The sequence below is a fragment of the Sorghum bicolor genome, chromosome 1 (assembly GCF_000003195.3).
Source record: "Sorghum bicolor cultivar BTx623 chromosome 1, Sorghum_bicolor_NCBIv3, whole genome shotgun sequence".
In the NCBI taxonomy this organism is placed as follows: Eukaryota; Viridiplantae; Streptophyta; class Magnoliopsida; order Poales; family Poaceae; genus Sorghum; species Sorghum bicolor.
This window is the reverse complement of record NC_012870.2, coordinates 81571-108807: the sequence shown is the minus strand read 5'-3', so window position 1 is coordinate 108807 and position 27237 is coordinate 81571. Positions and strand designations below refer to the sequence as shown.

General features: G+C 48.1%; 1 protein-coding gene across 1 annotated transcript; it reads right to left on the bottom strand.

Moving 5' to 3' along the window:
• Positions 1388-26913, bottom strand: LOC8059228. Its single transcript, XM_002463413.2, has 6 exons — positions 26544-26913; positions 26307-26421; positions 26144-26225; positions 1850-1901; positions 1681-1735; positions 1388-1607 (listed from the first exon to the last, which is right to left on the bottom strand). Exons 1-6 carry the CDS (start codon positions 26874-26876, stop codon positions 1432-1434), a joined length of 813 nt encoding a protein of 270 aa, XP_002463458.2. The 5' UTR covers positions 26877-26913; the 3' UTR covers positions 1388-1431.

Genomic DNA, 27237 nt, shown 5'->3' with positions numbered 1-27237 from the left:
GATAGGCAGATCCGCCTGATAGCAGCGATACGCCAGATCTAGCGGCCAACATGGCAGTGCAGGGTCGGGGTGTGTGGCCAGGCCTGGCCGCCACCACGGCAGCACGGGACGGGGTGAGGTCCATTTTCCTCCATGCGACGAAGATCAAGAAGGTGTTAACAGTGACAGCCAGCGATGAGCTTGGGGACGAGGCGGCGGCAGCTTGCCAATGATGTAGGGGAGATTTCGATCTGTTGCGCGAAGACGATGATGGCAGCCGAATCAATAGGATCGGGCGCCTAAACTAGGGCGCTGCCTCTGGCGGAGATCGACCTCTCCCCGGGGGGGTGGGGCACGGGGCGGAAGCAGCGGCGACTAGGGTAAGGATCTAAACCTGGACGAATGATACCATGTAGGAGAATATAATTGGTGGAATATTGGATATATTGCATTGGGCCTCATTGGCTGATTATATAGAGTACATAGGACTATCACCTCTCGTGGGTACACAATGTGATACTATTCCTATTTACTCTAACACTTCTTTTGGAGACACTTCCCTGTCAAGAATTTATGGAGATTTCAGTGCACATAAACCACGCACAATACATTCTATGAAATTGATTATATCCCTTGGATGTCACAACCTTTAATGTAGCACATTATCTCCTTTTAAAGGACACATAGTCACATTCATTAGACAACAGTGGCAGAATCCACGCACAATGCATTCTATGAAATTGATTATATCCCTTTGACATCACAACCTTTAATGTAGCACATTATCTCCTTTTAAAGGACACATAGTCACAATCATTAGATAACACTGACATATATTATGCAACAGTAGAACTGATAGTTAACCATTATTGGGAAATTCTCAGGGTACATTTTTCTCAATGCTGTTAATAAAACATCAGGACTTTAACAAAGTAAATGCTCTATAGTCCACAGGTCCTTGCAGCCATTTCATGTGAATATCTACATCCTTATGCTAAAAGTCATTTCCTTCAAAAGTGAAATGATGACAATTTCTGTATCTCAGGAGTCAGGAGCATGGATATGATAACTAGTATCACATCATATGAAAACTTTTGCGCCATGGAGTCTCCCCGTAGCCATTTCATGTGAATATCTACATCCTTATGCTAAAAGTCATTTCCTTCAAAAGTGAAATGATGACAATTTCTTTATCTCAGGAGCATGGATATGATAACTAGTATCACATCATATGAAAACTTCTGTGCCATGGAGTCTCCCCGTAGCACATCTTGTTCTCATGGGCTGCTTGCTTCTCCCCTGTTCCTGATGTTACTGGTAATATACTAATAGTTTTTTTCCTCAATAATGGAAGTTTTTTTATTACTCTTTTGAGCGCATGAAATCAAGTTAATAATACTAATACATGAATCTTTGCAAATTTGTTTTTCTGGATTCAGTCACTTTAGCTCTTTACATAAGCTGTTTATATAGGTTATACAAGATATGTAGCACCATAGTCAATCCTCGAGCCACATATGTCCAGAAGTGGGTATAATATGCAAGAAAGGGGAGGATAAAAGGCTCCACATAAAACTTGTAGATCTTTATGAATGGTTGAACTACTGCTTCTGGATCCTTGAGGAAACCTGTAGGCATACCAGCATGCTTAGCTAGATTTAGCTAGTAACAATCTATACAGAACTTTTGTTGATCACATACCTTCAGCTAGTTTGGGGAACATGTTGATCAAGTTGGTAACAATGTTGAGTATTTCCTGTAGGCATTGGATTTTTTCATGGGATATGATTAGTGCAAGGTATGGCTTGTTCAATTGGATTTATACAGATTTATAGAGCAGCAAATGAAGGAGACTCATTAGTGTGCCTACCAATGCCCACTTTCCTGGCTTCAGTGGTGACTCATCGAAGATGTGAATTTTCCTGCAGTGTATGTGGAATCATTGCTAGCTCAGGTAAAGGGAAGCACGTTTACTTTTTCATTGCTTAATGCAAACTGTACAAATCATAATTAGCTAGACAATGGCTGTCTCTTGCGTCGTCTCGCTCGCGAGGCGACTCGAGGGCGACCCAGTCCGGCCGCCGGCCACCACACTCTCCCCGGCGAGCTCGGACGTTGCTGCCGCGGCTCTTCGCCAGCGACAATCGTGGCGGCGGCGGCGGCCAGCTAGCGGCACAAAAAAGGCTCGCCCCCACATGTTTCTATCCTCCCTCGTTTCTTTCTTCCCCAATCCATAATCCCTCAAGCATATCTTGATCTACTAGCTTTGGTCAGATCCTTGCTTCTAATGGCCGGATCCGTGTTCGTTGGGGACAGATGCGTGCTGCCTCCTCTTCCTTCCTCCCATTGGCGACCTTGGAACCTCCAGCAACAAGGACGACTGACGGTGGTCATGGAGGCTGGCACAGCTCTAGATCCATGGCTTAGGGACCTAGAAACGATGCCCTTTGCCCTCAATTTAGCTCTATGTCATGTTCGGGCGCACGTACACCAGGCGTCGCCGAGCCAGGGATGTGTGCCGTGCCCAGGAACGCGCCGAGCAGCAGGCTCGGGCGGAGCAGGGCTGAAAGGTCCTTGTTTGGTTTTGGTAATTGAGTGACAACTTAGTTGGACTAATAGTGTTTATGTGAGATACACAGGAGATTAGTCCACAGGTGATGATGTGATGATGAAGGAGCTCATTGCATATGAGACATGACATGGAGTTATGTGACCAAGGTGGAGAAGATCAAGATGAGGCTTGGCTTGATGGACCGGTTGCAAGAGTGAAGGGCAAGTCGGAGGCTTTGAAGCGAGGGACCGCGTGTGACGGTGAAGCTTGAGCAAGACTTGGCGCCGATGGACCGAGGCAACGGTGAAGAGCAAGTGAGGTCAAGATCGATGAACCAATACGGTCACGTGATGATATGAAGTGGATCATATCATTTGGTGATTGGTTGGTGCATGTGTTGCATCAACATTGGAGAAGATGAAATGGAAAGCGCAAGGCAAAGGTATAACCTAGGGCATTTCCATTTCACCGGTCATAGGTGTGTAGAGAAGTTTATGACCGGATTTAGGATAGATGGCCGTACTATCAAGAGGGGCAAACCAGTTTGCATATCGGTCATCTAGTGCCACTTGAGCGATCTAACTTTGCATATTTGTTAGGATCGAGTGGCGTGGCAAGTTGAGAGGCTAACTCCTTTTGGAAAAATGTTTGTGAAAATACTAACACACTTGCACATGGTGGTGTACACTTGGTGGTGTTGGCACATTTTCAAAGGAGGTGGTGTTCCTAGGGTTGAGACAGGTGTGGGTTTCTCTCTCCCTCCCGCCGAGCTTGCGAGGCGGGATTCCGCGCTTTTGAGAAAATTAAGGGCATATTTTCTATTGCGCTGGTGGGAAGTTTGGAGAAGTCGCGGGAGTGTTTCTCGCTGAGAAACACTCACCGAACGCTGGTGCTGGCAGCACCGGACGCTGGTCCAGAGCGCCGGTGTGGTGTCTGTGGTGCAGGTGTGCACCGGACGCACCGGAGTGAGTCCGGTGCTCAGCGTCCGGTGTGAAGGTGTTTTGCAACCCTCTCTGCGCACGAGTCCGGTGAGCACCGGACCGTCCGGTGCCTAGCGTCCGGTGAGGTCGCGAGTTTGACACCCTCTCTGCGCACGAGTTGCCTTGTTATTGAGCTTGCTAGTGAGCTTAGGCTTTGTGCGCTTTGCCTCACTAGTTTGTGTAGGAGCTCCCCCGGTTTGCAAAGTACTAGTTGCATAGGTTTGTGTGACCTTGCACCTAGAATTGATTAGGTGAGCTCTTTCTAAGGTAGCACCTTGCTTGCTTGTTTAGGATCTTTTCAAGGTGCTAGAGAACTTAGATAGAGGGGTGTCGTCTTGGCTAGGCCGATAGATTTAATTCCGCATTTGTTTTCGATTAGCCGACGCGATAAGTTTTAGTAAGGACTATTCACCCCCCCTCTAGTCCGCCATCTCGACCCTTCAAGTGGTATCGGAGCTAGGTCTCTCATTTGTGGTCTTCACCGACTCGAGAGGATGGCGGCTTATGGGCTAGATGTTGAGTGTCCACACATTTTTGATGGCACACACTTTGCACAGTGGAGAAATTGGATGACATGCAATTTTAAGTTTATTTCTCCTCAAATGTGGTGGATGGTAGATGTAGGCCTTTCTCATGTGTTGGATGAAGAGAATCTAACTCAAGCACAAGAGAAATGTCTACATCTCGACTACCAAGCTACTAACATCTTCTATTCATCCATGAAAGATAACATATTTGGTGAAATCATGGATATGAAGTCCGCCCATGAGATTTGGAGTTATCTCAATGAGAAATATGGGGCAATCACCAAAGAAGATGATGTGCCAAAGGTGGATGCACGTGAGGATGTTGAGCATGACCACAACATGGTGGTTGTGGAGGATTGCTCCACCTCATGGTCAAGTGAGGATGAAGATGATGGCTATGAGAGTGATGCTTCTACAAGCTCATCCACTTCATCACATACCTCCATGTCTCACGGTGACGGCAAGGTATCTATTGGAGGTGTGATTGTTGATTGTGATGATCCAAATTTTGAGCTTGTATGTAGACTCACCAAAGCTTTAAGAAATGAGATGGCAAAAACAAAAAAATTGAAAAACGAAAACTCATTTCTAAAGACCACATGTGAACAACAAAAGCATCTACTTTATGTTACTACTTGTTCACATGAGGAGCTAAAATTGGTTCATGAGGAACTTTATGTTACTCATGATAACTTAGTAAAAGATCATGCTTTTCTCACTAAGAAGCTTTCTAATGAAGAAATTAAAACTAGTGAGAGCTCATCACTTGGATCAAATGATCAATCACATATTGTTACTAACCCTTGTGATGTAGGCAAGAAGCATGTATCCACCTCTTGTGATGATTTATTGTTTATGCCATGTTCTTCACATACAAATGCTTGTTCTACTTCTTTGTCTTGTGAGACTAACCTTTTGAAGAAGAACAATGAGCTCAAAAGTGAAGTGAAGATTTTGAGCAACAAGTTAGAGAGGTGCTACAACTCAAAAGTCACCTTTGAGCATATATTGAAGACTCAAAGAAATTATGGTGACAAATGTGGCCTTGGCTTCAAGAAGAAGATGGCAAAGGGCAAAAGAAAGCAAGAGAGAGAGAAAAGATTTCTCATTTCATGTGCTATCGGTGCCATGAAGTGGGACATCTTGCAAATAGTTGCCCAAACAAAGAGAAGCTCAAGAAGATGAAAGAAGAGAGGCTAAATCATGTCAAGTGCTTCAAGTGCCGCACTTGGGGTCATCTCACCTCAATGTGCCCAACCAAGCAATTGGTGAAGCATCAAGCGAAGCCTCAACAAAAGCCACAAGTTGAGCAAGAAAAGAAGCCCCAAGCTCAAGTCAAGATCTACCATGAAGATGGTGGTGACATGGGGATGATGAAGAAGAAGACAAGAAGGGGAGGTAGACAATCAAGGTCATCAAAAGACCTCTCCCATATCAAATGCTTTGAGTGCAAGAATGATGGACACTTTGCCTCGAGGTGTCCTACCAAGCTTGAGAAGAAGGCTGAAGCAACTCTCAAGAGGCAAGGCAATGAGAAGCAACACATGAGCATGGAAGAAAAGGCTCAATCAAAGCGAAGTTGCTACTTATGCCGGGAAAGGGGACACATGGCTTATTCATGTCCCCTAGGTAATAATTCTAAGCCCATTTCAAATGATGATAATACTATGCTTAGAAAGGATGGTAATGGTACCTCTATGGTTGCTATTGCAAAACATCCCGCTACTCATACTTGCCGATAGATGTCCGCCATCACTTCATAAGAGATCACCAACAAAAAGGGGACATTTGCATTGAGAGTATAGGCACCGATGATCAACTTGCCGATATATTCACCAAGCCACTTGATAAGAAGAGGTTTTGCAAGCTAAGGAATGAATTGAACATACTTGATTTCTCAAATATGTGTTGATGCACCCCCACTATATGACATGCCTCTCCTTCGAGCAAAGCAAGGTAAAATTGTTTGACATGTCATCCATCTTTGCTAAGGATTTGTTTAGTGCATCTAGTCATTCCTTACATGTCTTAGGATCATTCATGAAAATCAAATAAATTTGATGCTTGTATGGTACCACTATTGCTTCTATGCTTGACTTGATCTAGTGGTAGCATATGACATGTTTGTGGGCTTGCAATCCTAGTGTTTGATCTAGAATATGAGCTATAAGTGTTTAACTCAACATGGTACAAGATAACCCTCATTTGGAGGCGTGAAGAAGCTTGTCCTTGGATCAAACCGAGTTAAATATCTTAGGCAAGTAATCTAGATTGGACCAATTTGGGAAAATGATCTCCCTTCACATGGTTTCACACTAACCTATCTAAAATTTGAGCTCACCTTTTGTGGTCATTGATGACAAAGGGGGAGAAAATTTCCCAAAGATTTAAGATAGAGGAGTAATAACATGATAAAAGAAGGGGATCAATTAAAATTTTGAAGCACACAAGTAGGGGGAGCAAGCTCATAAACTTGTATGTTGCATTTGAATGTGCATCACATATGTTTGCTTGCATTTGCATTAGCTTTAGAAGTTTTCTCTCCAATGCCTTGCTTGTGTGGCGTATGCTAGTTATAGACTTGATTGATGAAATGAAGAACTAGCATGCATAGGTAGTGTAACTGGACTATATTTTTGCTTCACAAGTGGTACTAGAACCTTGTTTATAATGTTGATCTCACGGGGTGTTCTAGTTTTGTGAATGTCTAGTTACTAATGGTGCTAAGGATGGTATACATTGGCAACTCCGATTGGTATCACGCTTCAAAGGTCCATTCTTTACACCTTAGCATCATTTGGTAGAAATTGACTCCTATATTTCCTATTCAAGCATATGTGCAAGCTTTCAAATCCAAACTCTTAGCACATATGTAGGGGGAGCAATTGCTACCAATTTGGGTTTATGAAACTTGTCCATAACCTTTGCACATGGTAAAATGCTTGGGCAAGCAACATGAATCCAAGAAAAATTTTATTGAAATTCTTTGTAAAAAAGGGTTGTCATCAATTACCAAAAAGGGGGAGATTGAAAGCCCTAGTTTGGTTTTGGATAATTGATGAAACCCTAGTACTAACCTCTATGCTAAGTGTGTGTAGACTTAATGAGGTTGGTACATGCCAAGTGATGGAGCAAGTGATGATCATGGTGATGATGGTGATGACCACAAAATGATCAAGTTGGAAAAGAAGAAAGAGAAAAACAAAACCCTATGGAGATCAAGGCAAAGGTATTGCTTAGGGTTTTGGTTTTGGTGATCAAGACACCATAGAGGGTGTGATCACATTTAGGATAGATAGCCGTACTATAAAGAGGGGAATTCTTTGGCTAAGCGGTTATCAAGTGCCACTAGGTGTCATTGTTCATATGCATGCATTTAGAACCTAGTGAGCTAACTTAACTCCTTCAAAGAAAATGTTTGTGAAAATGCTAACACACGTGCACTTGTTGGTACACACGTTGTGGTGTTGGCACACTTTGAGAAGGAGGTGGAGTTTGAAGAGTAGAGAGAGGATGGGTATATTTTCGGCGCTTTTCGAGAAAATGAAGTGCATATTTTCTATTGCGCCGGTGGGAAAATTTGGAGAAGTCGCGGGAGTGTTTCTCGCTGAGGAACACTCACCGGACGCTGGCTCAGAGGCACCGGACGCTGTGTCTGAGCGTCCGGTGTGCAGGCTGCCTGACTCGGTTAGGGTAAGGCACCGGACGATAGGCACCGGACGCAGCTTGGAGCGTCCGGTGGTGCGCGTCCGGTGTGCGGGCGTTCTGCGACCCTCTCTGCGCATGAGTCCGGTGAGCACCGGACGCTCAGGGTGCGTCCGGTGGCTTGCGTCCGGTGACCCTGCGAGTTTGCGGAGCTCTCTGCGCATGAGTCCGGTGTGCACCGGACGCGTCCGGTGCCAACCTGCTCAGCGTCCGGTGTGTTGATGCAAAACTGATCTGCAAACACAAAGGGCTAATACCCGATTCAAACGTTAAGGCGTGCCAGCCGATTTGACCTTACTATCGGCAAAGGTGATAACTCGAATACTTTAGTCCTGACAACTGCGATGCGCCCGGATGTCACGGCTAAGAGGTACTCACGCGGAACTCGAGAACACGCCGAGCTTAAGTCGACGAATTCCTAAGAACTCGTAATAAAAGGAAAAAAGTATGACGAAGTCGTCGAAAAGTAGATGCTGGAATATGAGTAAAAACGTATGTTTGATTGACTGATTTCTTGATTCTTCTTACAAGGCCCTAGGGTCTATATTTATACCCTGCTCAAAGAGCTACAACCAGACACGATTAGAATTCGAATTCCAAATTACACGGAATCCGTATACAAAACGATGCAAATAATTAAGGAAATAACAAAACTATCCCTCGTAACAAACCGAAACTCCTCCACATAACGACCGGCAGCTTCCAGACTCCTCCTTTGCATCATCGGCAGATCCTTTGCCATAGTCATCGGCAGACTTTCTTATCTAGCCATCGGCACCATATTACTGCCTGTCACATTCAACTTCTCCCTCATCGGCAACCATCCTCATCGGCAACCCGCTTTGTAAACATCGTACTGCCACCTTATCCTGCCATCCTAGACACGTGCCCAAAAACGGTGTCAACACATGCCCCCCAGTTTCGGAGTATAAAACTATTAATGCTCCGAAATTCTCTGCAGTAATGACGCCTTCTCCCGCAATTAATGCTCCTAATCTGGTAACCGACAACCTCAATCTGGACAACTCCGATCCTAATCCTCCGCAGATTCCTCGAAATCCCCAACTTCCTAAACGGGCATTTTTCTCAGTCGTACATCGGTAACAATACTGTTACAAAGATCTGCCGATGCTCTGACCAGGATATTCGCAAAAACGGTTACTTCCCCTCTATCCGCCCATCGGCAAAATGACCGTTATAGAATATCGCCGATGGACCGACCAGGAGATCTCGCACAGTAAAATATCTTCAGATAATGACCGCTTCCTGTCAAATCACCTGCACAATCCCTGGATTACCGTGCGAATAGTTGCCATATCCACCTGAATACCCTCGGGTTTCTCGGATGCGGCAAAGAGATAAGTCGGATTTGCCCTTGCCCATCTTGTCCTATAAATAGTTCCTTCTTGGGTACTCCTTCCCCATCACACCATTCTACTACCCAACTTTACTTTTCCAGCGGCGGCGCCACCAAAAACTCCTAAGGTCTCCGACAAGTACCCCTCTTCATCAACTCCGGCGCCTTCACACGCTTCCTTCACGACAAGATGGCCATTGGCTTCGTCGTCCCTGAGGTCAGATCTCCATCTCATCTTCTGTATTTTTATTCCTGTTCATCCGCGATTCATCTTACTGAATATTCTCCTTTTCCCTTTTCTTTGTATTTTTATTCCCCCAAAATCACTAGGAGTTGTCCAATAAAATTGTCATCCCCACCGATCAACCACACCTTCAATGTCTCGGCCCTCTAGGGGATTCAGATCCAACCAACCTTATCAACGCAGAAACCAATAGGATCCCCTTTAGAGCTGAAAACTTTTCTTTAGATCTGTGGAAAGACACTTTTCGCTCTTGGCCCAGCCCTACCATAGGGTGGAAAGACTGGTTCTTGAGGGCTAGCAATTCTTATGAAGTCCAGTGGGGCGAAAGGAAGCTAGCCCAATGCATTAGGCTATCCATTGCCGATATGCACAGGAACGAGTCACTGCTGATAGCTGCGTCCTACTTTTGGTCAGACACCCTCAATGCCTTTGTTTTTGGCCACGGCCCTGCTTCTCCTACCCTTGCCGATGTAGCCATGCTCACTGGTCTAGATATATCTTCTGCCGATAGCACCCACTTTTTTGATACTGCCCCCAGTGCTAAAGTGGAGACTCGCGCTATCGGCGGTTGGTCAGGGTATATTCAGAAGTACCGCGGGAGAGGGCCTGTCACCATAAAGGAGCAAACCACCTTTCTGAACATGTGGCTGGACAAGTTTGTATTCTGTGGTCGATCGGCAGGACCGACTTCCGTCTATCTATCGGCAGCAGAGAGACTGGCTAACGGTGGCCAATTTCCTCTCGGCCGATACTTGCTTGGCGCTGTTTACCACCTTCTCCATCAGGTAGCCCAGAAACTCCTGCTTGGCCAATCCATCGGCAACTTGGGGGCCCCTGGTGGTTTATTAATATGTGGCTCAATCTGCACCTGCATAAGCGCCTTGATTTCAACTTGTTCTCACAGCACTTCCCAAGAGATATAGCCGAAAATCATGTGTTGGGTGAAGAGGAATCGGCAACGCGTGCCCCCTTGAACTTTGGCGAAGCCGTCATAGTCCTACCTGGTTCAGGGAGTAATCCGGATCAGATCGGCCGATTCTTCGAGACTCTGTATGAGGGTTTGGCCAGAGATGAACGACCATGGTTGGCTTATGATGACCCAGATAGCATGCTCCCTCTGACCTTCAATCCATTTGATGAAGCTCTCGACAGGGACAATGAGGCGATGATGGCAATTGTGACTCCCAGAGCCATTCCAGTGAATTTCTTCGGTAGCACAAAAACTTCTCCCCAGACTTATGAATTTTATAATCCATCGGCATTAGCTCACCAGTTAGCTTTCGGCCAGTTGCCAATCGCACTTCCTTATGCCGATGTGATAAAACCCAGAGAAACTATCAATAACTTTCTTGAGTGGAGTCGAGTAGCCCAACTACCACCAAACGCCGATACAGATGTAGATCTATCAGAATGGGTTCCGGCTGCTTTTATCACTCAGGCATACAAGTTATGGTGGGCAGAATGGAAAGAGCATCTATTCTGCAGATCGGCCCTTTCATACCGCGGCATGATCGACTCCGAATACGAAATTCCCGATGACACTGTAAGTATCTCCAACCGATGTTTCATTTTTTCAACATTATTTCCATCAGTAGCTTACCCTTGTATTCCTTTTGCAGGTTGATAACATCCCCTCATCGGTTAGCAGGAGTGGCAAGCCGATCGACTTGTTTCCATTAGGCCCGATTTCCTCAATCGGCCACAATGCTCCCACTCTGGCTTCCATCGTGCATCGGGGTGTGCGCCTCAGGAAAGTTACGACCAGGAGAACCCAGACATCACCAACGGTAGCTGCTCCCACTCTGGCGCGGGCTTTCAAGGCAATTTGTCAAATCTTCATCTTTTACGCTGACTATCTTTATATCGGCTTTATTTATACTTATAAACCCTTATTCGTTATTGCAGCAAACCAGTGCATCGGCAAAGGTCACACGTCAAGGTGCCGATGCCACCCAGTCCAGCCAGCCAAAGAGGAAGGGTGTCAAGAGCACCAGGGCCGAAACGAAACGCCAAAAGGTGGCAACTCCCCCTCTTCCTCCGGTATCTCCAATCCCAGTGGAGTCTTCTCCTTCTTCTCCAGAAGCCCAGACACAGCAAGCGCCATCTCCCCAACCAATGCAGGAAGCACCACAGATGGAAGAATCCCAGCAGGGAGAGCCTCAAACAGAAGGTACATCAGTCGATGTGGGTGAACAAACAACTGGTCCGGTGGGTCTAATTATATCATCGGCGGTTCTCCCGATTCAGACAACCGTTGTTCCCCTTCCAGGTAACATACTTTAACAATACCGTTGCCGATGAACTTATTCTCATTTAGTCTCATAAACTTTCTTGTCTCCTTTCAGTCGATATCGTCCCATCGGCAACCTTAGCCGATCAACCTGTAGTTTCATCGGCATCTTTGGCCGGTCAGCCCGCAGCTCCGTCAGCACCTCCCAGTCCAAGGCAAGAGATCGCCTTGAAGCAAGTAAGTCACTGTTTACCGCCAGTATTATTTGCCGATTCTCTAAGTATGAGCTAATTTTGCTTTCCCTCCCAGGAACAAGATTCTCCCGATAGCCTGTTCTCCTTCGCCATCGATTTCTCTGAAGAATAAGAAGGTGAAGAAGCAAGCACTTCTCAGTCGGTCGGCATCACATCGGCAGAGGTCAGGGTCAGGCTGGAAGAATTGTCAACTCTCCTTCACCAGGACACAGCGCAATTGGTTGATGATTCCGATCCTACCAAGACCCTGTTCAGAACTCTCAGAGGCCAAGTCCCAGCCGATGTTGAAGAAATCCTGTTCCAAGCCGCTCATGTGGAGAGTCGCCAACTGCAGTACCAAAGAGCTTCTCGGCGGCTTGCCGATAGAGCCGCTCAGACTCAGCTCTCCGATGAAATGAGGAAAGAGAAGCTTTTGACCGATGAGAAGCACAAGAACATCGGCATCCTGAGATCTTCTGGAGACGCGCTGAAGCAGAAGATATCCGATCTATCGGCAAGAAAAAAGTCCCTATTGGCGGAGCTCAAGGAAGTAGAGAACGCTCTGTCCCAAGCCCAACAGGAAGAAAGCCAATTGCCAGAGGCCATAAGGCTTCTTGAGCGTGAGCGAAATGCCCACGGTCGCAAAGCACTCCAACTGAAGAAGAAGCTGAAGCCGATAGAAGGTTCTGCCGATGATGACATCAAGGAGATAGAAGCAGCCAACCAAATTCGGTTACGCGCTATATCGGCAATCCAGACGCTGCTTAACACATAGAGTTTCCATCGGCATTGTTTCTGCGCTTTCCTGCTTCCTCAGCTTTTAGTCTAGCCGATAGGACTGTTATCGGCGCCCAAACTTTTGAAACACCACGTCCTGTCCCCAAGCATTTGGATCCAGCCGATAGGAGTGTTATCGGCACCTAAACTTCTATGCATCGACCCATATACTGGGGTAGTACTTCTTTAAATATTTGCCGTTTAATGCTCTGGGAAATTCAATCCCTTCGAGGGTTTCTAGAATGTAGGCATTACCAGGAGCCGATCGACTTATCCGATAAGGACCCTCCCAATTAGGAGACCACTTTCCAAACTTCGAACTTTTGGTCCCAATTGGTAAAATTAATTTCCATACCAAATCCCCATCGGCAAACTCTTTAGCCTTCACTTTCTTATCATACCATCTAGCAACTCTCTTCTTATTTTCTTCTATACTCATTAAAGCTTTTAACCGATGCCCTGCTAGATCGTCCAATTCATCGGTCATCAAAGTGGCATAACCATCAGAAGTTAATTGATCTTGAAAAGATAATCGCCTAGATCCAGCCTTAATTTCCCAAGGCAACACTGCATCATGTCCATACACCAATTGATAGGGTGATACCTTGGTCGATCCATGACAAGCCATCCGATAAGACCACAATGCTTCATTTAATAATGTATGCCACCGCTTAGGATTTTCTTCAATCTTTCGTTTAATAAGCTTGATAATTCCTTTGTTAGACGCTTCGGCCTGCCCATTGGCTTGAGCATAATAAGGAGAAGAATTCAACACTTTAATTCCCATACCGATTGCGAATTCATCGAACTCCCCCGATGTGAACATGGTGCCCTGATCGGTAGTAATCGTTTGGGGAATCCCAAATCGGTAAATAATATGCTCCTTCACAAAATCAATCATATTGGCCGATGTGACTTTCTTCAAAGGAATAGCTTCAACCCACTTAGTGAAATAGTCAGTGGCAACTAGAATGAACTTATGCCCTTTGCTAGATGGTGGATAAATCTGGCCGATCAGATCGATGGCCCATCCCCGGAACGGCCAAGGCTTTATTATAGGGTTCATAGCCGATGCGGGTGCTCTCTGGATATTACCAAACTTTTGACAACCTTGACATCCCTTGAAATATTTAAAACAATCTTCAAGTATGGTTGGCCAAAAATATCCATTCCTTCGAATCATCCACTTCATCTTAAAAGCTGACTGATGCGCTCCACACACTCCTTCATGGATTTCCCCCATCAAACTTCTAGCTTCATCATCACCCAAGCATCGGAGAAGAATTCCGTCGATAGTTCGATAATACAATTCATCTTCAAGGAGCACATACTTGGTTGCTTGAAATCGAACCCGTCTTTCAACTTTTTTGGATGGATCTTTTAGATAATCAATAATTTCTTTCCTCCAATCACCGGCACCGACTGCCGATGTCGCATTAATCATTGGCTGATATCCCGAGGCATGCTGAGCTAACCGATTAGCGTCTTCATTATGCAATCGGGGAACATGCTCCAACCGGAAATCCTTGAATTCCTTTAACAATTGCATACTTCTCTCGAAATAAGTTATGAGAACTTCACTTCGGCATTCATAGCTTCCGGCCAATTGATTTATAACCAACATAGAATCCCCGAATATTTCAACAGCATCAGCACGAACTTCTCTTAACAACTCTAATCCCTTGATCAGAGCTTGATACTCAGCCTGATTATTTGTTGATGTGGCAACAATCGGCAAGGAAAACTCATACTTCCTCCCCTTAGGGGAAACTAATACAATGCCGATTCCTGCCCCCCGGTCACAGGTAGATCCATCAAAGAAGAGCGTCCAGGGTACAATTTCCAAGGTTTCCACTAGACCGCAATGCTGAGTCACAAAATCGGCCATAATCTGCCCTTTGACTGCCTTAGCCGATTCGTAACGCAAATCGAACTCCGACAGCGCTAAAATCCATTTACCGATCCTACCACTCATAATCGGCATAGATAGCATGTATCGGACCACGTCATCTTTGCAAACAACAGTGCATTCGGCCGATAACAGGTAATGTCTCAGCTTGACACATGAAAAATATAAGCATAAGCATAATTTCTCAATGGCCGCATACCTGGTTTCAGCATCAATCAACCTCCTACTCAAATAATAAATTACCCTTTCTTTCCCTTCAAATTCTTGAACTAAGGCTGAACCGATAACCGATCCATCGGTAGATAAATACAATCTGAAGGGCTTCCCTTGTTGAGGTGGAACTAGAACTGGAGGATTTACTAGATACTTCTTGATTTCATCCAGAGCCAACTGCTGTTCTTCTCCCCAAATAAACTCTTGATCGGCTTTCAATTTAAGAAGAGGACTGAAAGCACGAATCCTACCAGACAAATTCGATATAAATCTCCTGATAAAATTTACCTTGCCGATCAAGGATTGGAGCTCGATTTTGTTGGTAGGGGCCACTATTTTATTGATGGCATCAATAGATCTTCGACTAATTTCAATACCCCTCTGATGTACCATGAAACCAAGAAACTGCCCTGCCGATACACCAAATGCACACTTGTTGGGATTCATCTTCAATCCATGCTTCCTTGTGCACTCTAACACTTTTTGTAAATCGGCAAGATGCTTTGAGAAATCTCCAGACTTAACCACCACATCATCAATATAAATCTCTACGAGCTTGCCGATGAACTCATGAAATATAAAATTCATAGCCCTTTGATAAGTAGCACCAGCATTCTTCAACCCAAAAGTCATGACTATCCATTCAAATAGCCCAACATGACCAGGACATCTGAATGCGGTTTTTGGAATATCCTCCTCCGCCATGAATATTTGATTATAACCTGCATTATCATCCATGAAGCTGATGACCCGATGACCAGCTGCAGCATCAACCAGTAGATCGGCGACAGGCATTGGGTATCCATCCATCGGCGTAGCTTTATTGAGATTCCTGAAATCAATGCACACCCGAAGCTTCCCGTTCTTCTTGTAAACCGGAACAACATTGGAAATCCATTCGGCATACCGACACTGCCGAATAAACTTAGCTTCAATAAGTTTAGTGATTTCGGCCTTAATATCAGGTAGAATGTTAGGATTACATCGGCGGGCTGGTTGCTGATGTGGCCGAAATCCAGACTTGATGGGTAACCGATGTTCAACAATTGATCGGTCTAAACCAGGCATCTCTGTATAATCCCAAGCAAAGCAATCTTTATATTCCTTTAACAAACTAGTCAATTGTCGCTTACTCTCAGGATCTAATTTAGCACTAATAAAAGTAGGCCTAGGCTTATCACCACTACCTATATCTACTTCTACCAAATCATCGGCCGATGTGAACCCCTGGCCTAATTTTCCATCATCGGCGAATCTATCCATTAAAAATCGTCGTCAGAACCGACTGCTTGGATCGGTGGAATCTCATAATCGGCAACTTTGAGAAAATCTTTCTCCCAAACTTCTCCTGAAATGCACCTGGTCCTTTCGTAAGTATCCGCTTCTGCCGATGCGATAACATAAGAAGAATCTCTTGGGACAATCTCAATCTTGTCACCTACCCACTGAACCAAGCACTGATGCATTGTAGATGGGATACAACAATTGGCATGAATCCAATCTCTTCCCAATAATAAGTTGTAAGCACCTTTTCCGCTGATCACGAAAAAAGTTGTCGGCAAGGTTTTGCTGCCAATGGTCAACTCTGCACATATCGCCCCCTTGACTGGAGACACGTTTCCTTCAAAGTCTTTGAGCATCATATCGGTCTTGGTCAAATCTTGATCCCCTTTCCCAAGCTTCCGATATACTGCATACGGCATAATATTAATAGCAGCTCCACCATCAACTAGGATCTTGGTCATTGGCTGCCCATCAACCCTTCCTTTGAGGAACAGGGCTTTAAGATGCTGCCTCTCGTCATCGGCAGGTTTCTCAAAGATAGCCGTCATCGGATCCAGAGCCAACTGAGCTATCTGATCAGAAAATTCCACCTCATCATCGCTGGCTGGTGCAAGAAACTCCATCGGCAACATGAAGACCATGTTGACGTCTGCCGATGGACCTTCCCTCTTAGTGTCTGACGGCTGCCGACTTCCAGAGTTCTCTCCCTTGTTTAGCTCTTCTTGCCTCTCACGTTGCAATCTCCTTTTCTGTGTCTTGGTTAATCCTCCAGGGCACCATGGAGGAAGTGGCCTTTGCCTTGCCGTCGGGCGTCGGTTCTCCCTTGACTCCATACGATGCGTGTTAGCATCCTTGCAAAATATGAATTCATCGGGAACCCGCGCATCAGCCATTTCCCCGAGCTCTTCTTGGTTCCTGGGAAAATACTGGACACGGTCACTAAGTCTGTTGTGCCCACTAAATCTGCCCCCCAGCCGGTCATGAACTGACACCCTTCCTCTGATCGGCCCATTAAATCGCCGTTCATCATTATGATAATGCCGATCGATCCTATCGTACCGATCATAACCGTTGCACTCAGGGCAGTCTCTGACAGTAGGAAGCTTGATATTTTCCTCCCAACAATGGATGAAGAATGGACAATTCCAATGATCCCTGTGCCTTCTATGAGTTATGACGATACCGGATCGAGGAAGCCTTCCTGAGCTAGTTCCTTCCTGGACCAAGCCCTTACTTCTTGCATCGGCAGTAGTAACTTGATGCTGAGGATCTACCGATGCACTCCTCTCAGCTGTCTCCGATGTTAAGACCTTAGCCTTCCCCTTAGCATCCAACATGTTTGTCGGGAAAGGATGTTGGTCTATCTTCATCGGCTTCTGGGCTTTGGAACTGTCAAACTTGATTCTCCCTGACTCTATAGCCGATTGCAGCTGCTGTCTGAATACTTTGCACTCGTTGGTGTCATGGGAAGTTGCATTATGCCACTTGCAATATCTCATCCTCTTCAACTCTTCTGCCGATGGGATCACATGGTTAGGTGACAGTTTGATCTGACCTTCCTGAAGTAGAAAGTCAAATATCCTATCAGCCTTAGCGGTGTCAAAAGCAAACTTCTCCGGTTCCTTCTGCCCAAAAGGACAAGACATCGGCTTCTTGTTTTTTACCCACTCTGCCAAACCGATTACTGGTTCTTCATCAGAATCTGAGCTTGTTGCTTCATCAACAAATGACACTTTCTTATTCCATGCCCTCTTAGGCTCGAAAGGCTTGATGTCTTGATCAGAAATCCTCTGCACCAAATGACTTAAACTTTCGAACTCCTGAGAGGCATACTTATCCCTGATATGTGGCAACAAACCCTGGAAAGCCAAATCGGCTAGCTGCCGATCATCCAGAACTAGGCTATAGCATTTATTCTTGACCTCTCGTATCCTCTGCACAAATCCCTCAACCGACTCATCATTACGTTGCCTCAACTTGACCAAGTCGGTGATCTTCTTCTCATGAACCCCCGAGAAGAAGTATTTGTGGAATTGCTTCTCTAGATCGGCCCAAGTAATTACTGAGTTGGGAGGTAATGATATGAACCAAGTAAAGGCCGATCCAGACAATGATGATGAAAATAGACGAACCCTCAATTCGTCCCTGTTACCAGCCTCTCCACATTGAATAATGAACCTGTTGACATGCTCCATGGTTGACGTGTCGTCCTGTCCGGAAAACTTTGTAAAATCCGGTACCTTGTACCGATGTGGAAGCGGGATCAAATCATACGCGGGAGGATACGGTGTCCGATAAGAATAAGTGTTGACTTTGGGTTTTATCCCAAATTGTTCTCTCATTACTTCAGCAATCTTATCGGCCCAATATGCATCGGCATCTTGCCGATGAGGCGGCTGCGGATCCGGCACTTGGTGGCGAACCTCCACGTGTCTGTTCGGGACGTGATCTGCACGGAACATCGTATTGATCACCTGTCCTCCAATCTGCGGACCACCAAACTGCTGTCCACCGACTGGCTGTCCTCCGAGTTGCTGTCCAAAATTCATTGGCTGGTTGGGAATCCCCTGACCTTGGAACCCGGGATAGACCTGCCCTTGCTGGAACCCTGTAGTCTGATAACTCTGCTGGGGCGATTGTGGAAAGGCTTGCTGTCCAAGCCATCCATTATTAGCGTTCATCGGCATAGGTGCTGCCGATGATTGGTAATTGGGTACCGTCGTTGAATTGACATACCCCGACTGGGCCATAGGCCTCTGTTGCATCAGCATTGACTCTACCGATGTGTTGGGCATCTGGAACATTGAATCTTGAGGATTTCCAGTGTGAGGCCTTGCAGTAGTAGTTGTGGTATACTGAGGACTCTGGTTCACCGGCGCATTGGGAGGTGCCGATGTCATAGGAGTTTTGCCCCTCATGTCGGTTATTTGTGATGTTTCCGGCGTCAACTCTGGAGGCATACCGTAACCCCACCAGTTGGGAGGAAGAGTCAACCCTGACATTGCCGATGCCAACATATCTGTTGTCAGTTTATGCTGCCCAACTGAAGTTTGTGGGTTGGTTGCCATCGGCATAGATAGTGCACCAGTAGTCCCCGATGTACTTGGAGGGACGGCAGATTGTGCACTTGCATTCGTCAAGGCAGCCGATGGAGCCGTGACCTCTGGTGCCGTTGGCTGATGATGAGAGGGGCCCACATAATCTGGTGGGATTTGTCCTTCCTTGAAAGTTCTTGCCACGGCATTGAAAACCGTATTAGACAGTACACCAGCTTGGTTAATCAACGCTCGATTGATGGCATTGTCAACCATATCTTGAAGCTTGCCAGGATTGGCGTCAAAGGTAACCTGCCGTGGTGCCGACAGTGCATCTTTCTGGACCACTTCGCTGCTCCTGTTTATGCTGAAAGACCTCAGGCATTGCTGCTTGAACTCTTCCATGGCTTGGGCAATAGCTTGCTTCTGCTCATCCTTGAGGTTGGCCTCCGTCACGGGGATGACGTTCTCTTGATCGAGGTCAGAGATCGACATGTTGATCTTGATCTTGAATCCTGTCCCACCAGGCGTGCCAAAAGATGTGTTGATGCAAAACTGATCTGCAAACACAAAGGGCTAATACCCGATTCAAACGTTAAGGCGTGCCAGCCGATTTGACCTTACTATCGGCAAAGGTGATAACTCGAATACTTTAGTCCTGACAACAGCGATGCGCCCGGATGTCACGGCTAAGAGGTACTCACGCGGAACTCGAGAACACGCCGAGCTTAAGTCGACGAATTCCTAAGAACTCGTAATAAAAGGAAAAAAGTATGACGAAGTCGTCGAAAAGTAGATGCTGGAATATGAGTAAAAACGTATGTTTGATTGACTGATTTCTTGATTCTTCTTACAAGGCCCTAGGGTCTATATTTATACCCTGCTCAAAGAGCTACAACCAGACACGATTAGAATTCAAATTCCAAATTACACGGAATCCGTATACAAAACGATGCAAATAATTAAGGAAATAACAAAACTATCCCTCGTAACAAACCGAAACTCCTCCACATAACGACCGGCAGCTTCCAGACTCCTCCTTTGCATCATCGGCAGATCCTTTGCCATAGTCATCGGCAGACTTTCTTATCTAGCCATCGGCACCATATTACTGTCTGTCACATTCAACTTCTCCCTCATCGGCAACCATCCTCATCGGCAACCCGCTTTGTAAACATCGTACTGCCACCTTATCCTGCCATCCTAGACACGTGCCCAAAAACGGTGTCAACACGGTGCTCTGCAGGTTACCGTTAGACTCTGACACGCGGCTGACGTTGGAGCACCGGACGCTGGTGTTGAGCGTCCGGTGCCCCTTTAAGAGCGTCCGGTGACCCCGTGTTTTGCCCAGTGAAAGAGCCAACGGCTCTATTTGTTTGAGGGGCTATAAATACGTGTTTGGCCGGCTTAGGGCTTACCCTCTTGGCATTCTAACATACTTGACATCCTTGTGAGCCTAAGCAAACACCTCCCACTCATCTCCTTCATAGATTATACATCTTTGTGAGATTGGGAGTGATTCCAAGTGCATTTGCTTGAGTGATTGCATCTAGTGGCACTTGGGGATCGTTCTAGCTGCGGTTTTCTTGTTACTCTTGGTGGTTGCCGCCACCTAGACGGCTTGGAGCAGCGGAGGAGGATTGGCACGAGTTGGTGATTGTTCGTGGCCATCTCCCGGTGATTGTGAGGGGTCTTGTACCTTCCCCGGCGGAGAGCCGAAAGGTAACTCTAGTGGATTGCTCGTGTCATTGAGTTACCTCACTTGTGGGTAGGTTCTTGTGGTGTCCTAGTAAGGACGAGGTTCGTGCTACACCTCTTAGCCACCGAACCACCAAGTGTTGGTCGACACAACGGGGACGTAGCGTGCCGGCAAGCACGTGAACCTCGGGAGAAAGATTGTGTGTCTCCATTGTGATTGTTCTTTGGATTTCTCCCGGTGATTAGACTTCATATTATTGATTGGTTCATCCCCTCTACGTGGTGGTATAAAGATCAAACTCTCTCTCTTACTTTCTTGCAAACTAGAGTAGCTTACTTCTTCTATAGAAACTTTAGGTAGCTCTCTAGTGTAAGTAGAGACTTAGTTCTTGTGTGCATAGTGATTATATCAACTAGAATTGTTGGATAGGTGGCTTGCAAACACCCCATTAGAGCTAGAGCATAAAGCTTCGCTTTGTTATTTACTAACCTCATGCTCTAGTGAGTTTGTAGATTTTTAAATAGGCTATTCACCCCCCCTCTAGCCATATTAGGACCTTTCACCTGGCCACAAGTCACGATAGTGGCTGAGAAGAAAGGAGTTGTTAGCTGATTAATAGCCTTCTATTATTTGTAATCTTTCTATTATTAGTTCCTAAATTAGAGGAGCCTGTTGCTCCGGTTGGTTGGGCCTGAGGCCATTTATATCCTGTAACCGCACATCCTAAGGAGGCAAGCAAAGATTAAACCTATCTAATCCCTCCCTCTTCTCTTCAGCCGCCAGGGGGCATAACCCGGCGACGTTCACCGGCGTGGGGGCAAAACACTGCCGGCTACCACGGATCAAGGCTACGAACTACGTAGCCGAGGTCCGCCTGTTCTGGGGCTTAACGCCCTTGACAACCTGGTATCAGCGTCGCGTCGATCCTCCCAATCCGTCGCCTCCAGCCCCTCTGCTTCCACCGCGCCACCACAAGCCCCACCATCTTCACCACCATCATCGGCTGCGTCTTGTTCTGTGCATCCAGCCATGGGTGACGGCGAACCCAGCCTCGCCGACGTCGTCCAGATGTTGAAGACCCTCTCCGCCGATGTGGCGGGCCTCAAGGAGAAAGCTGCCTCCGCGGAGAGTAGCCACCAGGACGGCTCGGCCGCCCCGATTTTCCCCGATTTCACGCTGATCCGCTGCTGTTCATCAATCGGTGCGAGTCCTATTTCCGCCAGCAGCGCACCATGCCGGAGGAGCGCGTGTGGATGGCCTCCTACAATCTGGAGGACATTGCCCAGTTCTGGTTCATCCAGCTCCAGGAGGATGAAGGCGTATTCTCAAGTTCCGTGTGAATACCTCTTGGCCGTGGCATCCGGGCGCATCGCTGTTGTCGGGACCAAAGTATTCGAGTTATCACCTTTGCCGATAGTAATGTCAAATCGGCTGGCACGCCTTAACGTTTAAATTAGGTATTAGCCCTTTGTGTTTGCAGATCAACTTTTGCATCAACAGCGGGCCACTACCGCAAGTTCATCCACAACTACGGCTCCATCGCGGCGCCCCTCACCGCCCTGCTCAAACGGGACGGCTTCGCTTGGAGTGATGAGGCGGCTGCGGCCTTCGCCGAGCTCAAAGCCGCAGTCACCACCGCGCCGGTATTGGGCATGCCAGACTTCGCCAAGCCATTCGCCGTCGAGTGCGACGCGTCATCCCATGGATTCGGGGCTGTTCTCATCCAAGACGGCCACCCGATCGCCTTCTATAGTCGGCCGGTGGCGCCGCGACACCGGGCGCTCGCCGCCTACGAGCGGGAGCTCATTGGGCTGGTCTAGGCAGTCCGCCATTGGCGACCTTACTTGTGGGGGCGCAGCTTCGTCGTCCGGACTGATCACTACAGCCTAAAGTACCTGCTGGACCAGCGCTTGTCCACCATTCCACAGCACCATTGGGTGGGCAAGTTGCTGGGCTTCGACTTCTCCGTGGAGTACAAGCCGGGAGCGGCTAACGCCGTTGCAGATGCGCTGTCCCGGCGGGATACTGAGGATGGGGAGCTGCTGGCCATCTCCGGGCCGTGTTTCGACTTCGTCGACCGACTCCGCCAAGCACAGCTCCAGGACCCGGCTCTGGTGGCACTGCACACCGAGATTGCTGCCGGGAGCCGGTCTGCGACCTGTACCATCGTCGACGGCATGGTGCTGTTTGGGGGGCGCCTCTACATTCCGACAGCATCGCCACTGCTCCAGGAGCTCCTCCGGGCGGTCCACGAGGACGGACACGAGGGCGTTCAGCGTACCTTGCACCGCCTCCGACGTGACTTCCACTTCCCTAACATGAAGGAGGAGGTGCAGGCGCTGGTGCGAGCGTGCGCGGTCTGCCAGCGCTACAAGTCTGAGCATCTTCACCCCGCGGGCCTCTTGATGCCGCTTCCGGTGCCGCAGGGCATATGGACCGACGTCGCGCTTGACTTTGTGGAAGCCTTGCCGCGCGTCCGCGGAAAGTTAGTCATTCTCACCGTGGTGGATCGCCTGAGCAAGTATTGCCACTTCATCCAGTTGGCCCACCCCTACTCCGCCGAGCCCGTCGCCCAAGCATTCTTCAGTGAAGTAGTCCGCCTCCATGGGGTACCGCAGTCCATGGTCTCCGACCGGGACACTGTCTTCACGTCTCTGTTTTGGCAGGAACTTATGAGGCTGATGGGTACCAAGCTCCACATGACGACGGCGTTCCATCCTCAGTCGGACGGGCAGTCCGAGTCGGCCAACCGCGTCATCATCATGTACCTGCAGTGTCCGACGGGTGATCGGCCGCGGCAGTGGCTCCGGTGGCTGCCATGGGCGGAGTACTTGTTCAACACGGCCTACCAGTCGTCGCTGCGTGATACGCCGTTCCGCGTCGTCTACGGGCGCGATCCGCCGTCCATCCGCTCGTATGAGCCCGGCGACACCAGGGTGCCGGCCGTTGCCAAGACCATAGCGGAGCGCGAGGAGTTCTTGGCTGATGTCCGTGCCCGCCTGGAGCAAGCTCAAGCCACTCAGAAGCTGTTCTACGACCGCCATCATCGTCCGGTCAGCTACCAAGTTGGTGACTGGGTGCTGCTTCGTCTTCGCCAGCGCTCGGCCTCCTCACTGCCCCAGACCGCCGGTGGCAAGCTCAAGGCTCGCTTCTGCGGTCCATACCAGGTCATCGAGCTCATCAACGACGTCGCTGTGCGGCTTGCCCTACCAGCCGGCACCCGCATTCATAACGTCTTTCACGTGGGACTGTTGAAAAAGTTCCAAGGAGACCCTCCAGCTGCAACACCGCCTCTACCTCCTCTCTGACATGGCGCCATCGACCCCGAACCTGCGCGTGCGGTGCGCTATCGCATCGCCAGGGGTGTGCCCCAGGTCCTCGTCCAGTGGCAGGGTGCGTCCGCTGCCTCGGCTACGTGGGAAGACACGGCGGCGTTCCGTGCCAAGTACCCGGCGTTCCAGCTTGAGGACGAGCTGATTCTCGGCGGGGAGGGAGATGTCATGTTCGGGCGCACGTACACCAGGTGTCGCCGAGCCAGGGACGTGCGCCGCGCCCAGGAACGCGCCGAGCAGCAGGCTCGGGCGGAGCAGGGCCCAGCCCTGGCCACAAGTCACGATAGTGGCTGAGAAGGAAGGAGTTGTTAGCTGATTAATAGCCTTCTATTATTTGTTATCTTTCTATTATTAGTTCCTAAATTAGAGGAGCCTTTTGCTCCGGTTGGTTGGGCCTGAGGCCATTTATATCTTGTAACCGCACATCCTAAGGAGGCAAGCAAAGATTAAACCTATCTAATCCCTCCCTCTTCTCTTCAGTCGCCAGGGGGCATAACCCGGCGACGTTCACCGGCGTGGGGGCAAAACCCTGCCGGCTACCACGGATCAAGGCTACGAACTACGTAGCCGAGGTCCGCCTGTTCTGGGGCTTAACGCCCTTGACACTCTACCAGAGCACGACGTACAGCGGCAAGAAGATGCTTCCCCGACGGTGGATGCTTTGCTCGCTCAGGTTGTGGCTTGCTCCCGGTGCTTTTGGAGTGGCCTTCACCAGATTCGGTGGCCCTGTGGCCGGATCCGGCGACCCCTGCCTTCGACGGCGTTGGCACGGCCTCCACTTCTTGCGGTGCCGACGACAGCAATGGAGAGTCAGAGGTGTTGGTGGGTCTCTGGCGCTCGAGGTGGCCGCGTGGTGGTGGTGCTCGGTGGTAGCCTGAGGCTCTGGCACTACTGGGCATGGCGGCCTGCAGGTAGTGTGCGGCTCCTGACCGTGGGACTAGGCGCGACCGGGTGGCGATACCCAGTCGCGGGGCCCACATGGGTGTTGTGCCTCCTGTCGTGCTCCACAACAATGAGGTCCTCCGACGAGCGGTGTAGTCTCTCCACGTCCACGCTAACTTACTCCGACAAGTCGACAAACTATGGTCCATGAGTTAGGGAAGCTTAGGCGAAAGCCTTGCACAACCATGTCTGTGCAATCGACGGTGGCGCACTCTAGCACCGATTACCTCCTTGGAGGCGTCGATATTGTAGGCTCCCAACTCTATGACTGTAGTTTTGTGTCTCCCCTCCTGGTGAAAACCTAGCTCTAGTTTTCTGGAGCCGATGGTGGCGACGTCGTCGACACCGTTGACCCTCTTGAGGGTGCCACTGTGGAGGGATATGCCGCCGCCTTGTATTCTCTTTGTTTGCTCTCTCCCTCTCTCCCATGTTATTGTTGAACCCTCTTGGGTGAGACTCGCTATGGTTGTCGGTCGTTGCCGACGTTTCGACGAGTGTCCTCCTCTGGCGTCTCTGCTCCGTCGGCGGTCTCCTTGATGGTGCCAGAAACAAATGACGGGTGGTGTTTCCACCGCTGCATTCCCCTCCATGGCTTCCTCCCCATGGATGGTGTTGGATAGTGGCATGTGGGCCTGGATGTGTTGGAGGATGTCACCATCAGTTCCAAGGGAGGTCGTCATGTCTGATGATTATGGGCTTGCATGTCGGTCGTTACTCTTAGTCCCCATCTCACTGGTTGGCCATCAGATGGAGGGCGGCAGCGGAATGGCGTAGCTACGAGGAGTGATGGAGGGCACAGCACAACGGTCATGGTGAAACCAGCGAGTATGTTGTTCGGTGGTGGCACAAATCAACGTTCGATTGGTGTCTTTCAGCTTGTGTCTAGGCTTATCCTTGAGTCTTTCGAGTGTTGTTATTGTTGTCGTTGTTGTTGTTGGTGGTGGTGGTGTTGTAATCTCTCTCTTTCCCAAGTCCTAAACCTTTTTGTAAACTTTAGTGCCCTAGACCCTCCATGCACCGGCTTCCGGAATCAATGAAAATTTATTCAGGTGGGGCTCTCACCCCTGTGGTGACGTCTTCAAAAAAAATCATAACTAACAATATCGCAATTCTTGGCTGAAATACAAAGGGGTTGATCTCAGCTACCTGATAAGAAGCGCTGCTCCATTTGCTGAGCATATGTAGAAGCTGCAGCCCTTCGTAAAGGGGATGATGTATCCATTCCATTCTGTAGCAAGCAATATGACAGGCATCATTGTCCTACCAGATTTTTCAATCACTTTGTAATTTAAACTCGCAGTGATCTTACCAAGGTGCCACATTACTGCAGCGGTCCGCCCTGCACCTTGACAAACCTCGTCAATGGCAAATTTGACCTTCTTTCCCATGGATTCCATCAATCGTTTGAAGTAGATACGGGTACACTGCATGCAGTTTTGTGTGTGTGTGTGTGAACTTAAGTATAGGAACCTAGGAAGCCTGATGCTCCAATGTAACATGTAGATGTAACTGGACTGTGAAATTCTGAAGCAGATGAGAAATTAACCTTGGCATCCAGTGGCTTATAATAAGCAGTATCCTCGACGATGCAATCAGGGGCCATCAACTTATCGAGTCGTTTGCTGTTCTTTTCATTGAGGGAGGAGTAAAACTCCTGAACTACATCTGACAGGGGCGAAGATGGTAAGGTGGCACCTCTGCGGTCAGCATTGTGGAGTCCGCCATTGGCGTCTGGTCCTAGTGTTGCGCGTATAAGCTTTAGAGACAGCCCTGGTTTCCTTGTGCTCTGTTGCCGAGGAGGCCAGTGGCTCCGCTGAGGATCTGGTTGGATCTTGAAACAAGGAGATTGGAAGGAGATAGATGGCAAGGTGGGGTTCATGGTGTTGGATGTGTGAGCATAGGGAAGGGGCTTTGCTTGCTTGATGAAAGAGGCCGCCTGAAGCTGAAGGGGTGCGAGGTTCTTGCAGCTGGACAAACTTGCTTGCTTGGTGGTTTAAGAATAAGACTGTGTGTTAAGAATAAAGCATCATCCATCCCGCTGTTGTCTACTACATAAGCAAGGGATTGCTTTCTTTGGATGTAATCCAACTGCTTCCTGATAAGAATCTTTAGAGCTGCAGCCAATCCAACTACTTATACTTTTTTTACTGGTAAGTAATTAGTAATAATGCATTTACACTTGCTTCTTCTTCTTCTTCTTCTTCTTCTTCTTCTTCTTCTTTAGAATTGTTTGCTCTTTA

Coding starts and splice junctions, on each gene's coding strand:
- LOC8059228 (XM_002463413.2), bottom strand. CDS start 26,876: ATGAACCCCACCTTGCCATCTATCTCCTTCCAATCTCCTTGTTTCAAG. Junction 26,422..26,543: donor ATAAGCCACTGGATGCCAAG/GTTAATTTCTCA, acceptor AACTGCATGCAG/TGTACCCGTATCTACTTCAA. Junction 1,736..1,849: donor AGCCAGGAAAGTGGGCATTG/GTAGGCACACTA, acceptor CAATGCCTACAG/GAAATACTCAACATTGTTAC.